The sequence below is a fragment of the Cavia porcellus genome, unplaced genomic scaffold (genome assembly GCF_034190915.1).
Source record: "Cavia porcellus strain 051 isolate PalLab524CR breed Dunkin Hartley unplaced genomic scaffold, mCavPor4.1 scaffold_23, whole genome shotgun sequence".
Classification (NCBI taxonomy): domain Eukaryota; kingdom Metazoa; phylum Chordata; class Mammalia; order Rodentia; family Caviidae; genus Cavia; species Cavia porcellus.
The window spans coordinates 58,041,353-58,064,752 of record NW_026947506.1 but is presented as its reverse complement, the minus strand read 5'-3'; the positions used below and the strand labels follow the sequence as shown (position 1 = coordinate 58,064,752).

The 23,400-nt window shown below is 35.9% G+C and overlaps 1 protein-coding gene across 9 annotated transcripts in view; it reads left to right on the top strand.

Moving 5' to 3' along the window:
• Auts2 (activator of transcription and developmental regulator AUTS2) overlaps positions 1-23,400 on the top strand; it is a 1,133,580-nt gene that overhangs the window by 310,568 nt on the left and 799,612 nt on the right. The window contains exon 2 of one of the 9 annotated variants that reach the window (XM_063233598.1): positions 17,437-17,489. The exons of the other annotated variants lie outside the window; for them this stretch is intronic. Within the exon in view, the coding sequence (XP_063089668.1) occupies positions 17,472-17,489 (18 nt within the window). The 5' untranslated portion in view covers positions 17,437-17,471. The remainder of the gene's footprint in view (positions 1-17,436; positions 17,490-23,400) is intronic. 9 annotated transcript variants of the gene reach the window in all.

The window sequence follows — 23,400 nt, the reverse complement described above, 5'->3', positions numbered from 1 at the left end:
ATTTTATAGTATAAACCACATCAACATCATTGTAGCCTATTATTATTTGTCTTTGATTTGTTGTAAAAGAGCTGTCAGAGAATGCACTCTTCATTGCTTTGAATTAGTAGCTAACTATTGCTTTGCCACTGATCAGAGTGACAAGTCTTTTTTGTTCTACTACATTTGTTGTGGTATTTGGCTATAATCAGTTTTCAGGTATAAGGCTTACTGGATTTCCCATGGTAGGTTGTTGCAACGTCACTGATTTAGTAGGAGACCTGGGGAAGATTTCTTTGGTTTAATCTTGAGGATCTTACTTTGTGAAACACTTGTCTTCTGAGATCAGCGCCTATGTTGTTCTTCCCTGCCTGTGTCTTATCCCACCACTGTGTTTTAGAGGGACATCATCATAGAGATCAGTTTCTGTTAAATTCCATCCCAGAAATATTGGAGAAAGAGCTCTTGAAGAATAAAGATAGCCTTGAAATTGGAGATTGATAACTACATTGGCTGAAGAATCTTGGAATTGATGACCCTTTTAATTCATTACCTTTTCATTTGGCAGAACAAAATTGCTTTGTTTTTCTTTTATTGCTCATCTACTCCTTACAAAATAAGCTATGTAATGTTTCTTCCTTGGACACGTGGTTCTTTTATAAGCAGCATTAGGTCTGAATGGGTATGCATGAACCCTGTATGTGTGGAATTTCTGATGTCTGTGTGTTGATAGTTTGCATTATCCTTATATTTATCCAGCTTTAGACTTACAACTCACTCATATTGCATGGTTCTGGCTCCCTCTGCAGCTCCAAATTGAAAAGTGCTTTCATGTGTTTTGTTGCTGAAAAATCCAGCTGTCAGGCTTCTATCTTTAAGCAGAACATTCCCAGCTCTATATATAAGATTTGGATTTTAGGGGCTGGGGATTTAGCTCAGCAGCATAAGCACCTGCCTTGCAAGCAGGCAGTCATGAGTTCAATCCCTGGTACCAATAAAAAAGGAAAAAGACTAAATAAATAAATAAAATATTAAAAAAATAACATTTGGATTTTAGATCAGGAATCCTTTTTTAAAAATGTGGATAGAGGTGAGGTAAGGCTTATTTAAGACCAAAGTCATATTTCAGGAAGGCTGCAAGACATAAGAAGAAGGTGAGGAAGATAGGAAAAAAGGCAGAAAAGGTAAACACAATTGCAATTATTAATTTCAGAGTTAATGTACATACACATATTTATTGTAAGCTTTTGTTAAGATATCAAGAAATTCCCAATTAAAGACCTAGAGCCATTTTAGAATTTCATGGCCATCTTACTGAATTTTTTTGGAACCTTGACAAGTTAGCTTAATGATTTGTGCAGTCTGCCCTGTAATGTGGGTGTAGATTTTGAATAATTAGTTTGGTTAGACTTGATGGCTATAGGCTTCACCTTCTGCTTCATTAGAATGAATGAATAGATCAAATAATATTTAATTGTAACCTAGATTTATGAGTGCATGATAGTAGATTTAAACTACTGGTTTTTGAGGTATGTTTGGAGAATTTGACTTTCCCTCAGAATAGCTGCTGGCTATTACTACAACATAATGATTACTGAGTTCTAGAAGAGAAGTTACCACCGGAGATCGAACTCATGACCTCTCCTTTGCCTGGCAAGTGCTTACGCTGCTGAGCTAAGTCCGCAGCGTAAGAAGAAAAGTGTTTTGTTTAGTTTTTTTGTTAAAACAGTCAATTATGCTAATTTGGATAAGAGGAGAATTTCAATTTGAGACCCTTAAAATGACTTTGTAAACTTAATAGGTCAGCATCATTTGACTTTTTCAGTTTTTTTTGTATACTTTTTAGAATAGAGAACTCATGTCAATTAAAGGATAGTCATTATACATGACTTTCTTAGCAGCTTGTGGCACTATTGGCTCTGTTTGAAACAAGTTTTATGTTTTTAGAATAAAAGTAATAGGAAAGTATTTGAGAAGTTTTCTGTCCATTCCTCATTTTTTCTTCCCATCTTCTCTGTTTGATATATGTAAATTTCACCTTTGTTTTCTTGCAACTTTTGTTCCTTCCCTTTCTGCATTGTCACAAATTTTTTTCCATGCATATAAGAATAAAGCTAAAAATACTGTTTGAGAATATAGTAATTGTTAATATTCTGCTTGATTTGATACTATGTAACTGTAAACATGTAGTTCAGAGGTTTATTTTTGCTATTTAGGCTTAGAAATAAAAAATAATTAGCCAGAGTATTTATGTTTTATCCTGAGGTGAAAATCATGTAATCTTGCTGATTTGTGTGAGAATTAACTCTCTTGTATAGAGGAGAGTTTAGAAAGTTTAGAAGTAAACTTATTTCCCCTGGCTCTATATTAGAAAGACTGTGGTCTGCAGAAATGGAGGTGACCCTAAGGGAGACAGACAAGTTTCTACTCAGCAGCTCAGCAGAAAGTGAGATTTCACCATTGCATGTTTCTGTCATAGCCCATGTATAACAGTATAAACTCTGAACCCAACACTGTATTTCTATTCAGACAGACATTTACCTCTTTTTCTGAGCTGGAATAATAAAGTGTATTGGTTTTGATAGCTTGGGTTATAAGAAACCTAAATTAGTTTGAAGTGGAATTATCCTGATGAAAGGGCAGTTGAAAGCCCTTGACACTGGACAGAGGATTGTCTAGTGTCTAATCTTGGCTCAAAATGCACCAGACATAATGAGAGTCATTATGAACTGCTGATCTCTTACCCCTCCCTTCAGCAGGCCCTATTAGACTTGCAAAAATAGCTAACACTGTGTGTGTTTGGCTTGGTGCCTGCTGTGTACTAGAGGAAGAAAGCATACCGTGTTTGCACTCCAACCAGATACTGGTGCATCCTGTTACAGTTCTGCTTGGTTCTGAGCTCCGCTGTTCATTCTCATCTTGACAGATGCTATCATTGCCACCCCTTAGCAAGACAAATGCAGCTACTCTGCAGGAGTTGGCTTTTGACCACCTGTGCTTGCCAGCACCCTAAATTGATGTGCCTGTGTACCTATGGAAAGGTAACAGCCTGGGCCATTTTGTGCATTACCTTTTGAGGTTTTCTTACTTGTAAAAGAGAAGTTGTAGTTCTATTGGATCAGATAGGTGTGTGAGCTCTGAACTTGTGTTCTGCTTTCTCAGCCGCAGAAAATTGTTGGGAACCCATGGAAGGTCCCCCAAAAGAGTCTCTGTACATCAGCATCTCTGTAGGGAGAAAGCTAAGTAGTCACAAAATCAGAATTTTGATAGCTATCTCCGTAAAGTCTCTGAAATAAAAAAGAAGGAAAGGATCTCTGGGGGATGTGTTTGGAGAAAGTCTTCCCTAAGGACAATGAGGGTTAAATATTGCTTAGACAAATGTGGTACACATGACCCTGGATCCAAGGTTTAAAAGGGCAAATGTTTTGAAATGAGTTTGATGAACCTATTTTGGGGGCTGATTTTGAAGACTTCTGCCAATGATGAAAAAGATGGATAGCCTCTTCAAAAAATGTTTTGAAGTGGCATTCTTTTGGCTGCTCTCTGGAGAATGAGATTTTTATGTTTTAAAAATGGTTCAAACTCAGAGAACGCTAGTTTGTCAACTTTGGAGCAGGAGGCATGAAAAGCTTTTGCATAAGGTTCTGAGTTCAAGTAGAAAGAGTAATTAAGAATAGAAAGAGTGGGGCTGGGGATTTAGCTCAGCGGCATAAGCGCCTACCTTGAAAGCAGGCAGTCGTGACTTCGATCCCTGGTACCGATAAAAAGGAAAAAGACAGAAAAAAAAAAATAGAAAGAGTGTGAAAAATGTTCAGCAATCTTTTTCATAGGACTTAGCTAAAAAAAATATTAAGGGGATTTAGCTCAGCGGCATAAGCACCTAGGCAGCTGCTTGCACCAAGGCTGCAAGCATGTGGTCGTGAGTTCGATCCTGGTACCAATAAAAAAAAAATATTAAGAAAGCGGAAAGGGAAAGTAGAATAAGAAAGAAAGATTTGTAGCTCTCATCTAAAACTTCTGAAATAATGTTTGCAAATGAATCAAGATAGGTGGAGATGCATCTGTTAGAGCCGTGAGTGGTACTAATGCAGGATAAGGCCAACATTATAAACCAGCTGTTACCTGCTAAAGGAGGTATTTATTGTGCTGTCTAGAAAACCATTTACCATGAGTCTTATCTGAATCTGAACACAGGGAATAATGTAACAATGAGGTCTGTGTATTCACCGTTTAGGAAATAATTCATAGGATCACAGGTAGGAAATTTTTGCCCTTTTTTGGCACTGAGTCTTTCTAGAAAGTGTGTCTCCTGGGTTTTCTTTATCCCAGTAGATAAAATATTTAACATTTCTTCCCTACATAAATTTTGAAGAAAGGAACTTTCCCCTCAAAGCTCTAGTCCCTTCTCTTTCAGTTCTACCCTGTCATAGTCAGTTTCCCTGATTTTTTTTTTTACTTGTCTTGCAACATGTGCCCATTGGAACCTGCAGATGTTGTTTGGGATGACTACATTTTTTGATTTCCTAAGAGATTTCTGGGTCAATTTATACCCAACCGTACATTAACAACTTATAGACTAGTCATCAATGATAGAGGCAAAAATGTGAGTCTAAACTGTGAGTCAAAGTTCTATTTAAAAGATGTAAGTACAGGGACTAGGGATTTAGCTCAATGGCATAAATGCCTACCTGGCAAGTGTGAGGTCTTGAGTTCAATCCCCAATACCCCCCCCCAAAAAAAAGATGTAAATGCAGATTATTTCAGTAAAGAATTCTTCTTCTTACTTCTTTTCTTCCTCTTCTATCCTTCCTCTTCTTTTCACTCATCTTCTTTTATCTTTTTCCCTTTACATTCTCTTCCCTCTTCCTTCCCTATTAAGTATAACTGTTATATTAGAATACAATCGCACAGCTTTTAGGAGTTGTGCATAATGTAACTAAATGACAATACATGAGAAAACATGAATGAATAATAAGAAGGCTCTCAAAAGCCCACTCTTTCTTCCTGATCTTTGGGAGTCATCTGTGTTATCCTGGTGTTATTTCTCATTTTAAATTGCAACAAATATGGGGAAGGAAAATTGAAGGCAGCTGGTTAAATCACTGCCCACTGATGAGACCATGAGAGATAGAGATTAAAAAGTAAATACATCTGGGGAAGGTTTAGTCTTAGATAAAACCATATTTTCCAGGCTTTTTGATACCATCTGTGGTAGATTAACTAATGGGCAACTTGTAACACCCAGCTGAACTGAATCAGTGTGCTGCTGGGTATGGAAGGCTCACCTGGGGAATTTTTGCCAAGGGCATGAAAGGAGAACTGGAAGGGAAAATGTGGTGTTGATTCTCCTGGGTAAGCTTGTCACACTGGTTTTGCTGATATAAACTCAGTTGTTCTCACCTTTGGAGGAGCTTGGTCCTTGCTGTCATCAAGGGAGATTGGGCTTGTGCTTCTCTTTGGGGGAGGTCTGGTCTTTACCATGAGCATCACTTCCTGGCTCCACTGCAGACCCTTCAGTCTGCTGGCACAGATCCTTTACCCCGCTGGCACAGACTTCCTAGCTTACACCACTGACCTTTGGTCCTTGTCAGGGTAGATCTTTGATACAGACTTGCTTGTGACATTGTTTTGGGCTCTAGGCCTAAAGATGGACTGGTGGAGAACATTATCATGGGCTAGAGGTCTTCAGCTGGACTCATGCAGGACAGTGCTATGGGATGCAAGCCCTCAGCTGGACTCTTTGGGTCTCTTGTGTGTGAACCTATCTCCTGCACTCTTCTGCATTTGACTCTTTGTGTGGATATGATAGAATAATCCTATGAATTATGTATTCTCTGTTAAATCTATTCCCATGCAAACCCTGAGTATAACAGCATCGGAAACCAAGTAGTTCCTTGTATTCATTTTATAGATCCTTGAAATAGTGTGGTTTAGGTGCATTTCAAATCTGTCTTAACAAGGTTGCTTACAAGAACACATGGCAATATCTGTCTGGGAAAGAAAAAGAGTACATATTAAATGTAGATACTGCAAATCAGATCATTGTTATTATGATCTTATATTTTATAGATATTCTTGAGGCCCCTTGGATGGGAGGATTGTGAAATTTGTTTTTCTGGGGGACATGGGAGCATGGACCTCCACAATAAAAATAAGAAGCACTCATTCATCATGTTTTATATCCTTGAACATAATTTTAGGCTTGTTTTTATCATTAACATTCTTTCATCTGGTAACAGTGGTTTTACCAGGAAATGTTTATACCTCCATAGAAGGGTTGCCATACTGTCTGCCAGTTTTGAAAACCGTTGGATTCTCTCCTGCCAGAGCTGTTTTTGTGTCTTTTTCGTACAGTCATGGTAAGGTCCCTAGGGGGCCTTGTTCTCCATTGCTTGTTTCTGTGTTTTAGGACTGAAGTTAGATGTGGCAGAGAAAAGCAGTGTGTGCTAGGGGAATTGTAGTATGATAAAGTGCTGTGAAGACATCATGGGATGTTTTCTGGTGGAAGATTCATGTTATGTGTCTCACACTTTATCAATTTCTTTTACGAATTCTAAGCCTTTAGGATAATCCTGCTCATAATTATATTTTCATTGCATTAGACATACTTTTCTTAAAGTCCGTCCTGAATCCATAAACCTGTAATGATTGTCCTTTCCTTGTAAGACTGATTTTGGAATGTAAGCCCTAAGCAGTCTAGTTATGAAATACTTTTTAGTTTCTTCAGCTAAACCCATTGTTCTCTGAAGCATTCATCTTCCTAGGTTGTGTCTCCTCCCCTACCTTCCCATGTCTCTTTCCACTACTCTCTTCACCACTGTAAAACTTCAGATTCAGTGCTTATCATTGTCATGCACCAGAAATCTTCCTCTACTCAGTGAACTGTATGGATCTCTTATTTTTGTTTCTGTTGTTGTAGGGGCAAAGTATGATTTAAAAAAATAAGCATGATCTCTGTACTTTTTCAGAAGAATGAGTTAGCAAGTTAAGCATTCAACGAATGATTCTACTCAGCATTGTGGGAGTAAAATTAAATCTGAAGGCATGAACTTGCCCTAAAAGAGTCTATAGTCCAGAGACAAACCCAAACTAGACATGAAGAAAATTGGGCATAACTCTCTAGCCTCTGTTCTGGAGGGGGTGCTTTTATAGGCAGAGAAACAGTATAATACAGTCCAACTAAGCGGAATGAACATAGAGTTGAAAATAGGAGGTGTACCATGGTTGAGGGAAGTATGTAGACAGTGTACAGGCTGAGAGTTGTAGATAGATGGGTTGCAGCCACAGAAAGGAGTTTATTGTAAACAAAAGAGGCCAATTATAGGTGGCTGAGTAGCTGAGACAGAAATGTGTGGGTTGGGTGGAAGGGATGGTTAAGACCCATCCAAGAGAAACTACTGATATAAACGAGTCATGCTCCTCGTGGGAAGGACAGCAGATGGTGATATGGGATTCTGTATTAAAGAAGGAAGTGAAGGGCTTGCTGACAGAGCTGTGCAAATTGTGGGAAGGACTGATAGTGTTTCAAACCGGGGCATCATAATGCTGTAGATATATCTGATTTAAGTAAATCTCTTATGTGAAGTTTCTGATTTTATAGTGATACACTGTATCTGCACAGCAAACAGTACTTTTAAACACTCTCTATGTAACAGTCACTTCATGTTACCTTCAACTTTTGTCTCTTTCTTTCCAGTAAATCAGTTGACACCAGGAGTACTGAACCTTTCAACAATAATCTGGTTGACCATTCAAGAACTAAAATTGAACTTTTCTCTTCTAGTCATTTTGAAGGACTGTAATCTGTTTCACAAAAGTATCTCAAAAGGACCCCCCCCCCCATGTCAGATTCTCCTTAGGCTTAAATTATGCATGTATTTAAAAAATTAGTATAATTCCAAAAGTTTGGGAGTGCTTCCTATTTAGGTTATACCCTACTACCCACTCCTTGCCTCTGAGTATCTCCCGTCTTGCTGCAGTGGCTGGGGCAGGTTCAGTCCACTTACATCTTGCCAGTGATAAACTTGACACCTTTTGCTTTCATGAAACACTATCTGTGTGAAGTGAGCTCTTTGATGCACAGTCTTCCCTGCTGAAGCTTAGAAAGGATTAAGGATCACCTCTGAGTTGATGAATATTGGATGAGATTTATATAATTTAAAATCCTACTCCTGTTAACCCTTTCATTCAACAGAGAGACAGGAGAACCACGTGTAATCATGTTTCCTTTTAGTAGGGATGAGGTATTGTGTTTTCTCTGGATTCATTTTTTTCATTTATCTGGTATAGAGTGTGTGGAATTAATAAATGTTAATTGATAATTGTCATTTCTTGTCACTTCATAGAGAAAATTAGTCTTATACCCAGTTATTCCATAGTGTGACATACTGAAATGGAATTGGGATCATTTAGTATCCGTGTATTAGACACTGGAATTTCAATGGTCAACAAGCTACATACTTCATTTATTATGAGTAATAACAACAATAGTAATTATGTAACCAGCTTTCTCGAAAGCTTATTATATGCAAGTTTCTTTTCTAAACATTATGTGTTTTAATTCTCATAATAAATTTATGGCAGATTATGAACATTTAAGAGCTTTCAGTGATACAAACAGCCTGTGTGGCACATGTCCACAGGTTTGCTATGAATGATTTATGGGATCATTATTAATGTTATCCCCCTTTTATAGGCAACAAAACTTAGGCACAGAACTGAGATTCTCGGTGATTTATCTAAGGTCTCATAGCTTATAAATTGTGGAGCCTGTGTTTGAAGCTGATCAGGCAGGTCCAGGACAAGACTATTTCAGCATGTGTGGTGGCCACAAGGCTGGGTCTGTTTTCCTAATTATGAGATCCTCTGACGTTAGAAAAATCCATAGAGTGGCTGAGTTCTTTCAAGTATCAGAAGTATCTGAAGTTTCCTGGGAATGTGTAGTAGGGTGAGTTAAACTAGAGAAGAGAAAATATCAGAAGGCTTTCTTGAAAAAATGCCCTTTGAGATGAAACACGAAGCATGAAAGGGTACTGAGGAGTAGAAGAGTAGGTATTCTAGCCTGTGCAGTGGTAGTCACGGGGGGGGGGGGAGAATAGAGTATAGTAATTTTGAGAAACACTTGAGTAGAGCCCATTAGAGGGGTGAAGAGAGTGAGAGCATGTGTCAGTGATGCCGGCCGAGGCCCGATAAAAAGGCCTGTAGTCCTGTCTTGCAGATGTGGCTCCTGCAAGTGTATAGGACTAAAGACAAAAAAGAATATTAAAGGAATAGAATCGTGGAAATGACACAGTGAGATGTGATGTATTTTTAGTGTGCGTAGGTGTGGTGCTGGGACTCAAACCCACAGCCTCCTTTATGCCAGGCAGATTCTCTAATGCAAAGCTATATCCTTGAGATCTGAGTTTTGTAGTCATTGAGGATTAGATCTTCTAAGTTAATGTTCTTTCCGAACTGAAGTTTTCTCTTTTGTGCCCACAGCCCTCTGAATATGGTGTTACTGGTGAGAACCAGTAGCACAGTTAAGCCACCAGCACTGAGTTCACCACTGAGTCAAAACACAGAATAACCTAAGAGCATCTGGCAATGCTGCCCAACAGTGAAAGGAACACATAAGTACTAAGTCCATACAAAACTGCTACCTGGATGCAAGAGAGAAATATAAATTATCCATGTAGGTTTCAGTTCCAATTCTGTCTTTTCTTTTGACTAATTCTGTTCACCTTAAAACACTTTCTCTGCCTAGAAAACCACAGAAAGCTTTGTTTTCGCTGTTGATTGGGTATTTGAGATTGTTTTGTGCTTAATATTAGGTATTGGTCAGAATGAGATAAGTTCCAAGTAGATGGGAAGACGTTTATATTGCATCCGTGTGATGGCAGCAGCTACTTCTGCTGCTGCATGGCAGATGCCTGAAGAAATTTTGTTTTGGCACTTCTACAAACTTTTCAAATTTCAGTTTGTAGCAGTGATTTTAGTGGCCAGGCTTGAGAATATGTTCTTGCCAGTAACATGGGGTAAACCTCAGATATGGAGGAAATTATTTTGGGAGAATTAAATGTGATGATTGAATGCTGAAAATAGAGTCCTTTACAACACTGGACTTTCTAAAGGGAAAACAGTTGGGCGAGGCTACATGTCTTACTGATTCGGGGTTGTTATTTGTGACTGCTTGTTTTATTCTTAACTTATTGAACATGACGCATTTTGCTCAGGAGTGTAGTTAGGGAAGGACAGAAACAGAGAGCATGAACCCTTCCATCAGGTAACTGAATAACTACTGCTGAGTATTTTATATTTTATTGTCTTATTGTGCACAGTTTTCACAATGTCTGCCATAGCTCTGATACATTATTTGATCCTAGTTTCCTCAATCAGTTTCTGACGTTTTCTTTACTCATAATGGTCTGTCTCTCCCATCTGAACATAAGATCTTTCTAAACAAATACTTGTGCTGTTATATCCCTGGCTGCTAGATCAACATCTGTTAGACATGTTAGTGACTTAATATGTTTTAGTTGAATAAGTGAACCAAAACTTTATCTTCTAAAAACAGTAATAACCGTTTATAACAGACCTTGCATGCCCCAACTTACGTACAACAGATTTTGCTTTGTTCCAACTTTTCACTAATTAGTAGTACTTTGGTTTCAAGGGAAAAGGTAAGGGCTATTTTTCTTTCTAAAGAAAGTTATAATGAAATTGAAATTGTAGGATTACTGATATGTTTTTTCCTGTATTTTGATTTTTAATTAGAAAGAATGCCCATTACTAAATTATTATTATTATCATGTATGGTAGAGCCTATCTGACCACCTGCAAAGGCTTAACTGGAATCCTGCGCCCCTACCAAAAGTGCTTTGTATCTCACCAGGGTATATTTCCAACAGTAAAGTAAGCTGAGTATTGGTAGCAAGGCTTCTTGGCAGTGGCAAGTATAACATGTTTCAGCTGGTGATTTCTGCATGATTTGTATGAATTTCTGTACAACAGGAATCAACAAAACTATTACGTGACTTGTGTCTAAAGCAGCCACTCAGATGTAGCCATGAATATCAGTTTGCATATGTCAACAATTTAATCTCTTAATATACTTTGCCAGTGAAAAACTGGTACTGGAATTATTTTTCTGTATTTGCTGACGAAGGATGTGGTTATCAAGTGCACTGATTGAAAAATCTTTAAGTTCTTTAAATTTGGACCATATGTGTGTTTTCTTTCCCTAGCTAAATCTATTTGTACATTTATCCATATATGATGCATATATATACAGGCTACAGTTTTCTTGATGTATTTATGTTAATATATGTATTTATACAGAACCCACATGTACTCCATGCATATTTGTGAGCTTTTCATGTGCTTATAGACTGAAATGTAAGGATGTTGGGAGGAATTCCTTATCTGTTAAATGATAATAATACTGCTACTTATATTTTAGACTTTAGTAAAGATCTAATTAGTTAAGATGTGTAAAGTCCTTAGAACAGTGCCTCATACATATAAATTCTCTAGAAAGTTTGACTTTTATTATATTCAAGTATGTTCTTCATTCTCTCTTCCTGAACATAGGGCTATTGGTATATAGCCCATTATAAAATACTAGGTTCAAAGAAAGGCTAGCAGCATCAAAATTATTGCATTACATTCATGTGATGAATTTACTGTTACTCAAAAATGCCTTCAACTAATTTTTTGTGAGATAGGAAATACCAGTATTTGTATTTTAAAATCAGAGCCCTTTATTAGATAATAGTCATACTGATTCCTGATACAGAAAGTATTTCTCTTTCTGAATTATCATTCCCTAGGGCCTATCAGTGAGATATTTTCAATGAATATATCATTTTCCTTGTCAGATTAAAACAGAATTTTTTGAAAATCTTAATTATAGCAGAATTTTCATTTATTAAGAAAAAAATAGGTGAAATATTAAGTGCCCAAGTAGAAAATAATGCAAAGGAACCCAGAGGAATTTGGGAAAACAGATAATACACTTAAAAAGGCAATGGCAAGCTTTCAGAAAGTAATGATGATACTCATTAGGGAAAAAAGAAATGAATCATTAGTCAAAGTAATTGTATGAACTGTGATGTGACAATTCTGTTTAATAGTTGTCTTGAGTTGTATATGCTATACTACTAAGGGACTAAACCCAGTCTGCTGTACCACAGAGCTACACGTCCAGCTCATCCTGTCTTTCTCTCTGTCTGTGTCTGTGTCTGCATCTGCGCCTGCGTCTGTGTGACTGTGTCTGTGTGTCTGTGTCTGTCTGTCTGTCTATCTATCTGTCTATCTAACAGGATACTTGCAATCCTCCCTCAGCTTCCCTGAGAGCTGTGATTACAGGTTTGTGATGACTACATGCTTCATAATTTTGAAAGTTTTATTTAGATATATTTCACATACCATAAAAGTTACTCAGTGATTTTGATATATTCATGGTTATGTAGTTGTTACTATAGTCAATTTTGGAAAACTTCTTATCACCCAAAAGGAAACCTGAAAATCTGTAGTCATTCACTTCCCACTCTGTATGTAGATTTGCCTGTCTTGAACATTTCATAAGAAAGAGTCATACAGTATCTTATATTTTGCAACTGTCTTCTTTCCTTTGGTGTAATGTTTTTAAGAGTATGTCTATGTTGTGGCTAGGTCAATTTATTCTTTCTTCTTCTTCAACTTTATTGAGTTATAACTGACAAAATTTGAATGTGTTTAAAGTATGTAATGCAATTATTTAAGAAATGTATATATTGTGACATGATTAGCAAAGTCAACTTAACACATCTGTATCCATAGTTTTTTGTTTGTTTTGTTTTATTGTTGTTGTTTTGGTATGGGTTTTCTGTGGCGAGAATTATAAAGACACTTCACTTTTCAGGCATATTTTAAGGATTTGTAGGGTAAGGAGTTTAGCTCAGCCGCATAAAATAATGCCTGCCTGGCAAGTGCGAGGTCCTGAGTTTAATCCCCAGACACCCCCCACCACATAGTTTTCTATTAATGATGTGTAGGGGCTGGGGATTTCACTCAGCAGCATAAGTGCTTGCCTTGCAAGCATGCAGTCATGAGTTTGATCCCCAGCACCAAAAGAAAAAGAAGGATGTGTAGAGTATTATTAATAATCATGCTACTGTTCATTAGATGTCCAGAGCTTATTGAGCTTTTACTCTTTTGTATTCTTTGACCAATGTCTCCTTCCCATGCTCTAGCTCCTAACAACTCAATTCTACTTATAAGACTAAAGTTTTGTAGATTGCCCATACAAATGAACAATACAGTATTCATCTTTCTTTTTCTGGCCTATCTCACCTACATAATGTTTTTCAGATTTACTTACATTGTTGAAGTAGGAAGATTTCCAAGATTATAAAGAAAAGGAGAAAATATAAATTGTTGCAGTGTTATGGAAAGGAGTATGAAGGTTTCTTAAAAAATTAAATATCGAAGCCAAGGGATCTTATTGGTAGAGCACTTGTTCAGTACGTGCAAGGTCCTGTGTTCGATCTCCAGTATCAAGATATGTGTGTTTGTGTGTGTGTGGGTGTGTGTATGTGTATTAATGCCAGTACTTAGTATATATTTAGAGGAAATTTAGTCAGTATTTTAGAGCATGATATATACAGCATTGTTTTGTTGCAACATTACTCATACTAGCCAAGAAATACAAAAAACCTGAGTGCCCCTTGACAGGAAAATGCAGAGTATGTGATATATATGTGCGCGTGCAACATACACACACAGATACAGTTATGGGATATTTTGTCATAAAATACATTTTTATTGCTAAATTATATTCCATTTAGTGATACACCACATTTTGTGATGTCTTATAAACAAAAGTAGTATACATTTTTGTTGTTTCTTTTCATCTGGTTTGAACAATCTTGCATGAATTATCAGTATCCCTCTTGTGTTATGGGGCAGAGAAAGCAGGCATATTGGGTAGACCATCTGTCTACCAGTTCTCTCAAGTTCTCTCTGCCAGGTCTTTAACTCATTGAAGATTCTGGGTGGGCATTTGTTTCATACTAGAATTCACATTACTTTTCCCAGCAGTGCTTATTGTCATTACAGATGATTTGTGATAACTTGTAAATGCTGAATTTGAAAAGATTGAAAAACAGAATCATTGTGGTCACAGACGCATAGTGATCCTTATGCTGAGCCTGAGCATCTACATCAGTATCAAGCTGTGGGACAGTTATGTCATATGCAAGGATTGCAGGGAAATGGGGCTTTGGCATCTCAGTGCTTGCCAACTTCACAAAACAAAACTGCGGAGGGTATATTTAATGTGGCACAGAAGATTTATGTTACATAGTAGGCATCTTGACAAGAAAATTACTGATTGTCTCAGTGTAAAGATTTGGTATTTTAAAAATCAATTTGATTGCTAAATGGCAAGTGAAAATTTGATTGAAGGAAATTGTTGTTAATGGTCACATAAATGATCTAAAAAGCAATGATTTCTTGGGGGAGGGTGGCTGTGGCTATATTTCAGAAATTCTTAATTTTGTTTTTCTGAGACCAGGGTCTCACTCTATAGTTCAGGCTGGCCTCAAACTCGTAATAGTCTTCCTGCCTTAGTCTCCCAAATGCTGGGATTCCAGGTACACACTATGATGCCTGGCCTCAACTATTATTCTCAATTATTAAAAAGTATAGTAGTGTTTCCAGGGTGCTAGTAAAGCATGTATTTGGTGTGTATGAGGCTTTGGGCTCGATCTCTAGCATCAAAACAAGAGACAAGGCAATTTTTTCTGAATACATGTTTAAAATATTATAAAAATAAAATTGTGTACTGCCAAGTTGTCATTATTCACTAAGAAAATACTGTTTTAGTACCTTAAATTTCCACATAAAACCATGAAATTTGTTGTTAAAATTGAAACTTCTGGTAATTAACATTTTAAAGGTAAATTTGTAGTATAGATTTGTATGCTTTGGTCTGTAAAGTAAAACCTTAATAAAAGCTTGCTTGTGTTAACTAAGGTTGTGCTAGACCCTATTTTAACACCTGTATTTGGATTTGTTTGCAGGCAATGCAGTTGTTACCTTTTTTTATATAAAAGGAAACTGAGGCTCTGAGATTAAGTACAATGTTACATAGCTTGTAAATGGCACTTCTCTTCATTTCTTCCCAAATTGTAAAATTGTGTATTTTAAATCATTAAGGTGCTCAACAATTTCATATTTTGCTGTTATTTTCCAAGTCCTTCATCCACATGCAAATCAAATCACATGTGTTGTTTTAATTCTTCAGAATTAAGTATATTTAAAAAGGTATTTGATTATAATTATGTTGAAAATAGTATCTTTTAAAGTGACAAATGCTTCAGCTGCTAATCTTTAACCCTTAACTAGTTCATTAGATAGTGGAAAAAGAAGTGGCCCTTGAAGTTAACCTCCACCAGAATAAGACTGAGAATGAATTGAATTCCCTCAATCCCATTTGGCCTGTAGTGTTGTTCCAAAGGAATTCTACTTTACCCTGTTGGCTGTTGTCCCCATGAGAAATGCCTGTGGTCCTTGGATCAAAAATATGAAATTTGACTGCCAACTAGAATTAAGCAAACAGAATACACCTCCAGAATGTAAGCACACTGCTGTAAAGTACCCCAAATTGTAATATTGCTTGTGCTTTTTAGAAGTTCTCCCATAAAATTTCATTAGTTATATAAACATTGTGACAAATAAGGAAAAGAACAGTGCTATTTTTTCCTGGTCGAAGAATGGGTAGGCTTTTCATCTGTCCTATCTCTTATCCTAACATACTCAAACCCTTCTGTGTTACAATTTCTGGAAAAAAAAAAAAAGAGTGAGTTTAACTAATTTTCATAGCTGTAGTAAATCCTCATGGTATTATTTAAAAAAAAAGAGCCAAAATCTTCTATTATTTATTTTATTTTTGTGTCCTTAATCTTACTCTGATTTGAACTTGGCTATTGTTTCTACAAACCAAACCATATAATACAAATTATAAACAAAATAATAAAGAAAATGGACATAAATTAGTGTGCATATTTAATGTATGTAACATTGTATATATAACTATGAGTGAAAAATGCCTGCAAGATTGTTTTCCTTTGTCTCATGCTTTGAGAATATAATATACTGAGTGCTTATAGTGATTCATTTACTGTGTCACTTTTTAAAATTAATCATCTTATCTAGTTCTTACAATCATCCCTTTAGGAGATGCTACTTTCATCCATGTTATTACAAATAAGGTGGCTGAAACTTAGAAAAGAAAAAAAAAATATTATTGGTGGCTATGGAGCTAGCAGTTAGCCAAAGGCATTGCTTCTAATAGCCTCCATGTAATTTGCTTTGTGTGCTAAACTATTTCAAAACTTTTGCACTCTACCTGCCAGTGTGAGACACTACCAGATGAGTATTTTAAGCCCAGATTTGTTTATTTATGGAAACATTTAATGTTATCAGAAAATTTGCTGTCATTTTAAAAGATACCAGACATCACATTTTAAGACCCTGTAGCATTTTGTAGTAACCTTCCTCTTAGGATTCTCTTGAATATTGCTGGGTTTCTTTAGAAACTATTTTTCTAGTTCATTTATTGGCCATTGTTCACATTTCTTTTGCTTTAGTTTGTGCTTGTTGCAAAACAGATGTTTGTTGAATTGAATTGAATGCTTATTAAATGAATGAATTTAATTACGGTATGTAGTTTCTGGTGTGCACTACAGATACTTCAGGAAGGTTTTTGTAACTTTGAGTACCTGTGGAAGGTCCTTAATTTATCAGCCTAGCAATTGATGACTTACCATTCTTGAGAGCAATTGAATGCATGATTGGGAGTGATTTCTAAAGTTTGTTTCTCCACATTCATTGTTCCCTTATAAGTTGCTAGCAGTATTATAACAAATAGAACAATGAGCTATATTTTCACTTCTGTGTAATGTTAAAAAATGTGACACAATATCTGTGCCACACTTTATGAGTAGCTGCATGCACCCCAGTGTTCAAAGTATCAGATATTCAAAGTTGTATTTACTAATTTGCATCCTATTTGAAATAGTATGAGTAAGCACAAAGCATGTAGATTTGGAGTTAGGTGAAAGAATCATAACCTGGCTTACTTACTTTCTAGATATATGAATTTGGGCAATTTAAGTTTCTCAACGCAATTTTTTTTTTTTTATTTTTCAAATGGGAAACATACATTATATTGGAAGATTTGGGCATGAAATAATATACTGAAAAAGTTATTAAATTGATTCTCAAAAAATTGCATGGTTACTGTGATACATTTTGGCATTTTTTATATGTATTGAATAAATTTTATTCTGCTTTCAAACTTTCAAATTATAGATGCATTTACCATAGTTTCACTGATCGCCTTATTATCAATCACTGTCTTATGACTTCTGCTTCAGTGTTCTAAGTAAAGGCCAACTAATGTCGAGGCATGTTTTACATTGATTTTTGTAGGAGTTTGAGTAAAGAAGAACAGAGCCATTCACAGGATGTCAAAGTCATGTTTTGTAAGTATTGTATTTATACACTTAAGCATAAACTTCAATTTGAAAAGGGCAGATATAGAGGAAATGATAGCAGTGAGTATAATTTATAGTGTAAAAATGTGAATTTATATTTGTGCTTCTTTGTGTTTGGAAAACTGTTGTGGTCCCCATACTTCTTACATAAAATAGAAAAAAAGAAGGTACTAAAATAACTAAGAGAAAGAAAAAATGCTTAACTCCTGCTAAATTATTAATGTAGTAATGTAATTCCAAGGGCAGGTAATTCATCGACAATAGCAGATATTGACTGGAAATCCATTTTAATGTATCAGCAAGGTTTGGATAATTTAGGTGAGGTAAAATTAATTCTTGAAGAGTAACTTTTTTATCTTCTTTTACTTAAAACCTATGCAGATAATCATTATACATTAATAAAAAGTACTTTGTATTGAACTGTGAATCATAATAACAGTGCTCAGTATCTTACTTCTGTACTTGACCAGGGTTTTTGTTTCCTTGGCTTTCAATTATTTGCTTCAAACCTGTAACATCAGGCCAAATCCCTATTATATGTTTTTCTGACAAATGTGCCATAGTAGTAGGAGCTATGCGAATCAGAATTATGAGCATAGTTGGCATACCTTCCTGTCTTACCTGTCATATTTTTTACCTGATACTTCTGGCAGAATATTAATTTTATACTTAAAACAACCATAGATTGAGAAATAAAAGTAACTCGTGTGTCTTCATATAGTGTTAAAAATATAACACCTAAAATTTAAATATGCTTACGATAGGTCACAGAAGGAAATCTCTTGCTTTATGATCATTCTTTTCTGCTACCAAGGGTACAGTGGTGAATTTTTTTTTAATTTATAATTTTCTTTTTAAGTAATGTGTAACAGTTGTATCCATTTGTGTGGTTACAGTGTGATATTTCACTTTAGGTGTATGGTATGTGACAATCAAACTAGAATTAGTTTTCACATCTCCTTATTGTATGTGTTTGCAGCCTTTGAGCTGTTCTGTTCTAATTCTTCTTAAATATAAAGTTACCTTCCTGCTATAAAATATTAGACCTAATTTCTCCTACCTCCTTCTATTTTGGTACCTGTTACCTAACCCCAGTCCTTTCTATTCTTCCCAGCCTCTAATAATCACTATAGTATACTCTTCTACTTTGAGTTTAACTTTTTTAGCTCTCACATATGAAAAAGAATATGTTTTTTTTTCTTTTTATGCCTATCTTATTTCATTTAACATAATTTCCTCTCTTTCTATCCCCTTTGATGCAAATGACGGCATTTTATCCTTTTTATTATGCATGTATACTACTTTTTGTTCATTCCTCAGTTAATACCATATTTTGGATTTTGTGAATGGTGTTGCAATAAGCATGAAGGTATAAGAATCTCTTTGATATATTGATTTAATTTTCTTTGGATTCATACCCAGAAATATGATAATTGGATTGTATAGTAGATCTACTTGTAGTGGGTTTTTTTAATTTTTATTTTTTAATCTCCATATTGTTCTTTATCTTGACCATACTAATTTGTGTTTCCACCAGCAGTGTATAAGAATTCTCTTTTCTTCTCATCCTTGTCAACATTGTTTTCTAACAGTAGCTACTATGCAAGGGATAAGATATTCTCTCTCTCTCTCTCTCTCTCTCTCTCTCTCTCTCTCTCTCGCTCTGTCTCTCTGTCTCTCTGTCTCTCTGTCTCCCGCTCCCTCGCCTTCCCTCCATCTTTTCCTCCCTCCCTCCCTCCATCTGTCTGTCTGTCTGTCTCTTTGGTACCAGGGATCAGACTCATAACCCTGTGAATACCAGGCAGTTGCTTATGTTGCTGAGCTAAATCCTTAGCCTCCCAGATGATATCTCATTGTGGTTTTGATTTGCACTTCCCTGATTGATTCTGGTGATATTTTGAAATATATTTCTTGGCTATTTTAATTTCTTCTTTTGAGGATTATCTCTTTAAATCATTTTGCAGTTTTTAAATTGAACTATTTCTTGTTGGATTTTTTGAGTTCTTCACGTACTCTCTATATGTTAATCCATTTTTAAAAGAATAGTTTTCAGATATTTTCACCCATTCTTAAGGTTTTTCCCTCATTCTGTTGTTTCCATGTTGTACAGAAATTTTATGATTTGATATAATTCTTCTTTGTCTATTTTTTCTTCTGTTGTTTGACTTTTAGGATTTTATCTGTGATGGTTAATTTTGCTTGTCAAGTTGATTAACTTGAAAGGTGCAAGCAGATTGATAAAACACACTTCAGTGTATACCTGGGTGAGTCATGTGGGTGTGGCCTTAAGGACTCTGTGTGGTCCCTGGCCTCTTCTGTTACTTTTCATCTGCTTTCTGTTCCCAGGCTGCTATGAACTGAACAGTTTTCTTTCACCATACTCTTTCATGGTGATATTTCTGCTTTACAGCCATCTAACCATGAACTGAACCCTTTGAAACCATTAGTCAAAACAGACCTTTTTTTCTAAGTTGTCTATGGTCAGGTATTTTATCCAGTAACAAAAAAGTACCTAATATATCACCTACAAAAGTATATATTATATCCATGTCATCAATATTTTCTTATTTTCTTGGTATTTTCTTCTAGTAGTTTGAAGAGTTTTGGGCCTTATATTTGATCTTCATTTATTTTGAGTTGATTTTGTATGTGGTAAGAGAGTTCAATTTTAAGTTCTTCTCTATAATGGATATTCAGTATTCCCACCAAGTACTGTTTATTGAAGAGGTGGTGATTTCTTCAAACCTATATCATTTGTGTGTAGATATGTACATTCATTTCTGGGATATTTATCCTGCTTTATTGGTTTTGATCTTGGTTTTTATGTTGCCTTGAGATTATGTGTGTGATGCCTCCAGGTTTGTTTTTTTCTTTAGGATTGGTTTGACTATTCAGAGTCTTCTGTATTTCCATTGAATTGTAGAATTCTTGTTCTGTTTCTATAAAGAATGCCACTGATACTTTCATGGTTATGAAATCTATAAATAGTTTTCACTTTGGTATAAATCAACTTTCCCTTATTATAGTAAAACATCTGAGATAATTAGCTTACAAAGAAAAGGTGTCCTGACCTGCAGGTAAGTCCACGGAGACCCTAGAGGGGAGTGGGGATGAAAAGGAAACAAGAGACTCAAAGAATGGAGACAAGACGAAGTCTGATCAAGTCTCATTTATTCAAGGAATGAGTAACAAATATATAGGATATTGGGGAGGAAGGATTTGAGTTCTGATACGTCAGATGGTAACTTAGCAATAGTGGCAAGACTGAGGGCCATAGGTTAAATCAAATTTTCAAATTTCCCGCATGTGGGCTCATAAGCATAATCCCTGAATAGACCAGGCCAAACTAGCTAGGTAGGCAAGGTGCCGCTTAACTACCAAACTTAACTCTTAGAGGGAGTTACAGTGGTGTGGCCTGCAGATATAAGGTGGCGGCCAATTACAGAGCTTCCCACAAAAAGTTTTATTTTGGCTTCTGGTTCTGAAGTTTCTGGTCCAGGGTCAAGTTGCTCCATTGCTTTCTCCCTTTGGCAAGGCAGTACATTATGGCAGAAACATATTAAGAAGTAATACTACTTCATCTGCCAGCAGCCAAGCAAGGGAGAGAGAAAAGTCCCCTTCAAGGGTGTGCCCCATGGACCTGCCACTACCACCCAGTGCCACCTTGGAGACCACATTCTTAGTATACATACCTTGGGGAATACTTAGGCAAACTATGAGAGGACATTTAAAAAGTGTTATTTCTTCTAATTCATGAATATGGGAAATATCCATTTTTTTTAGGTACACCTTCTATAATTTCTTCAGTTGCTAATATGTAATTTTTGTTGTAGGCATCTTTCACTTCATTGGTTAAATTTATTCTTAGGCATTTTATAGCTATTATGAGTATGGTTGCTTTCTTGATTTCTTTCTCAGCAAGTTCATACTGGTAAATAAAAAGTGTTAATTTCCTATGTTTATTTTGTGTTTTGCAGCTTTGTTACATTTGTGTATGACTTCTGAATGTCTTATGGTAGAGTTTTAAGGGTTTTCAAAGTGTACGCAAAAATAGGAGTCATTGCTTTAAATGACATTGATAAGATTTCTATTCTTAAGTAACTGTGATGTTTGAGAACATTGTTTTGAATTTCTTCTTCCCATTGGTATTTTCTTGAGAAATATGTCCATGTGCTTTATTTATGAAATCTTATTGTTGTTTGATAAGATTTCCATTAAGAGATCTTGTCCTAAAAGGATGTTACTTACTGTGGTAAATTGAGATTGATGAGTGGAAGTTAAGAGTAATTGATGAGCACACTAGACCTGCCTGTTGCCCCTTTCAAGTCCCTCTGCATCCACAAAATGATTCTCTAATGCACATTATTGTGTCCCTTCACCAACCCCCTTACATTTTAGCTTGGATTCTAGTAGAATAGAAATCTAATCTTCTGAATTTAATATGATTTTTTTCCTTCTTATCGTTAGCAACAATAAGTACTCTTGATGGCAGTTACTTTACTAAACCCAAGAGCTTAAAAGATTAAAGAAACCCCTAACAGCAGTCAGAAGTTTAAAGGCCTATTTTTCTAAAGATTTGCATTTTCATTCTGGTGTAGAAAATTGCAAACAGGTTGTGTTCAGCAGCTGGAATATTCTCTAGCATCTGGAACATCAAGCATTCTGTTCCTTTCTATTCATTGGAAGGGTGGTGAGCCCATGGAGGAAACTGCAGTCAGAGATCTATTTTGAGCTCTTTTTGTTACTAAATCAATGGAAATTTTTTTGGTAAAAGTTTTTTTTTGTGGAAATGCCAACTTGTTCTCCCTCTGTTCTTCTATTAGTTCTACTGTGCACTTAATTTCCCATCAGTTGTTAAGAAGTGGGATTAAGTGCCTCCCAATGACTTGCCCACTGATACTGGAATTATTTGGGCCTAAGGACTTCCTACTATGACGTCAAGATTACCTCTAAATCTCCGCTTATACCTCAAAGGGTTTCTCCCTGTGTGTTTTATTTGTGTCTGCTCAATACATGTGATCGATCACTGTTTACATTTACCTCTTATTTCTGTTACCTCTTTACCTCTTACCTCTTAACTCTGTTTTAGAGTTTGAGATTGAGGGAATTTAGAATATCTGCTGATTTATTGACAGATTATTAAGCACAAATAGCCACTGTGCTTAGTAAAATCAGTTCGTTTTTAGATGTAGGTTAGTGTACCCATTCTTTCACCTTCATTTTCCCATTACTATTAGAATATTAGAAGGATCGCTAGAAGCCTCTTTAATAATTTCATCTGTTGGTAGCAATATATTTTGCTGCCTATTTTCTAATTATATAGTTGAGAAAGGGAGGGCTTATGACATTGCAAAGTGTACCCTAAAACCATCAAAATCACTTTTCCAAACTTTACTGAGGTGTAGTTGACAATTAAAAATTGTGTACATGTAAGTCTGGTGTTTTTATTTTCATTTATTTATTTAGCCCTGGGCTTTGAACCCATATCTTTCACACTAAATTGCATCCCACCCAGTCCCTTTTGAAACTTTGTTTTTTGCATCAGAGTCTTGCTAAATTTCCTAAATTGGTCTTGAATTTGCAAAGCACTGCCCTAATTGGGCTCCAACTTGGGATCTTCCCATTTCTGCCTCCCAGACTGATGGAATTACAGGCACATACCACCAGATGTGACTATAACTTGGTGAGTTAATGTAAGTATACAGCATGAAGTACTCACTAAAATCAAGCTAATTAGCATATCTATCATCTCATGTAGTTACCATTTTTCTTTTTGTGATAAGAATACTTAAATCTACCTTATTAAATTTCAGCATAAATCAATGTGACAATGGTTGACAGTGATGTATATACAAAGATTCACTTTTTAAAAAGTAATGTAACTGGTCTATTAAAACAG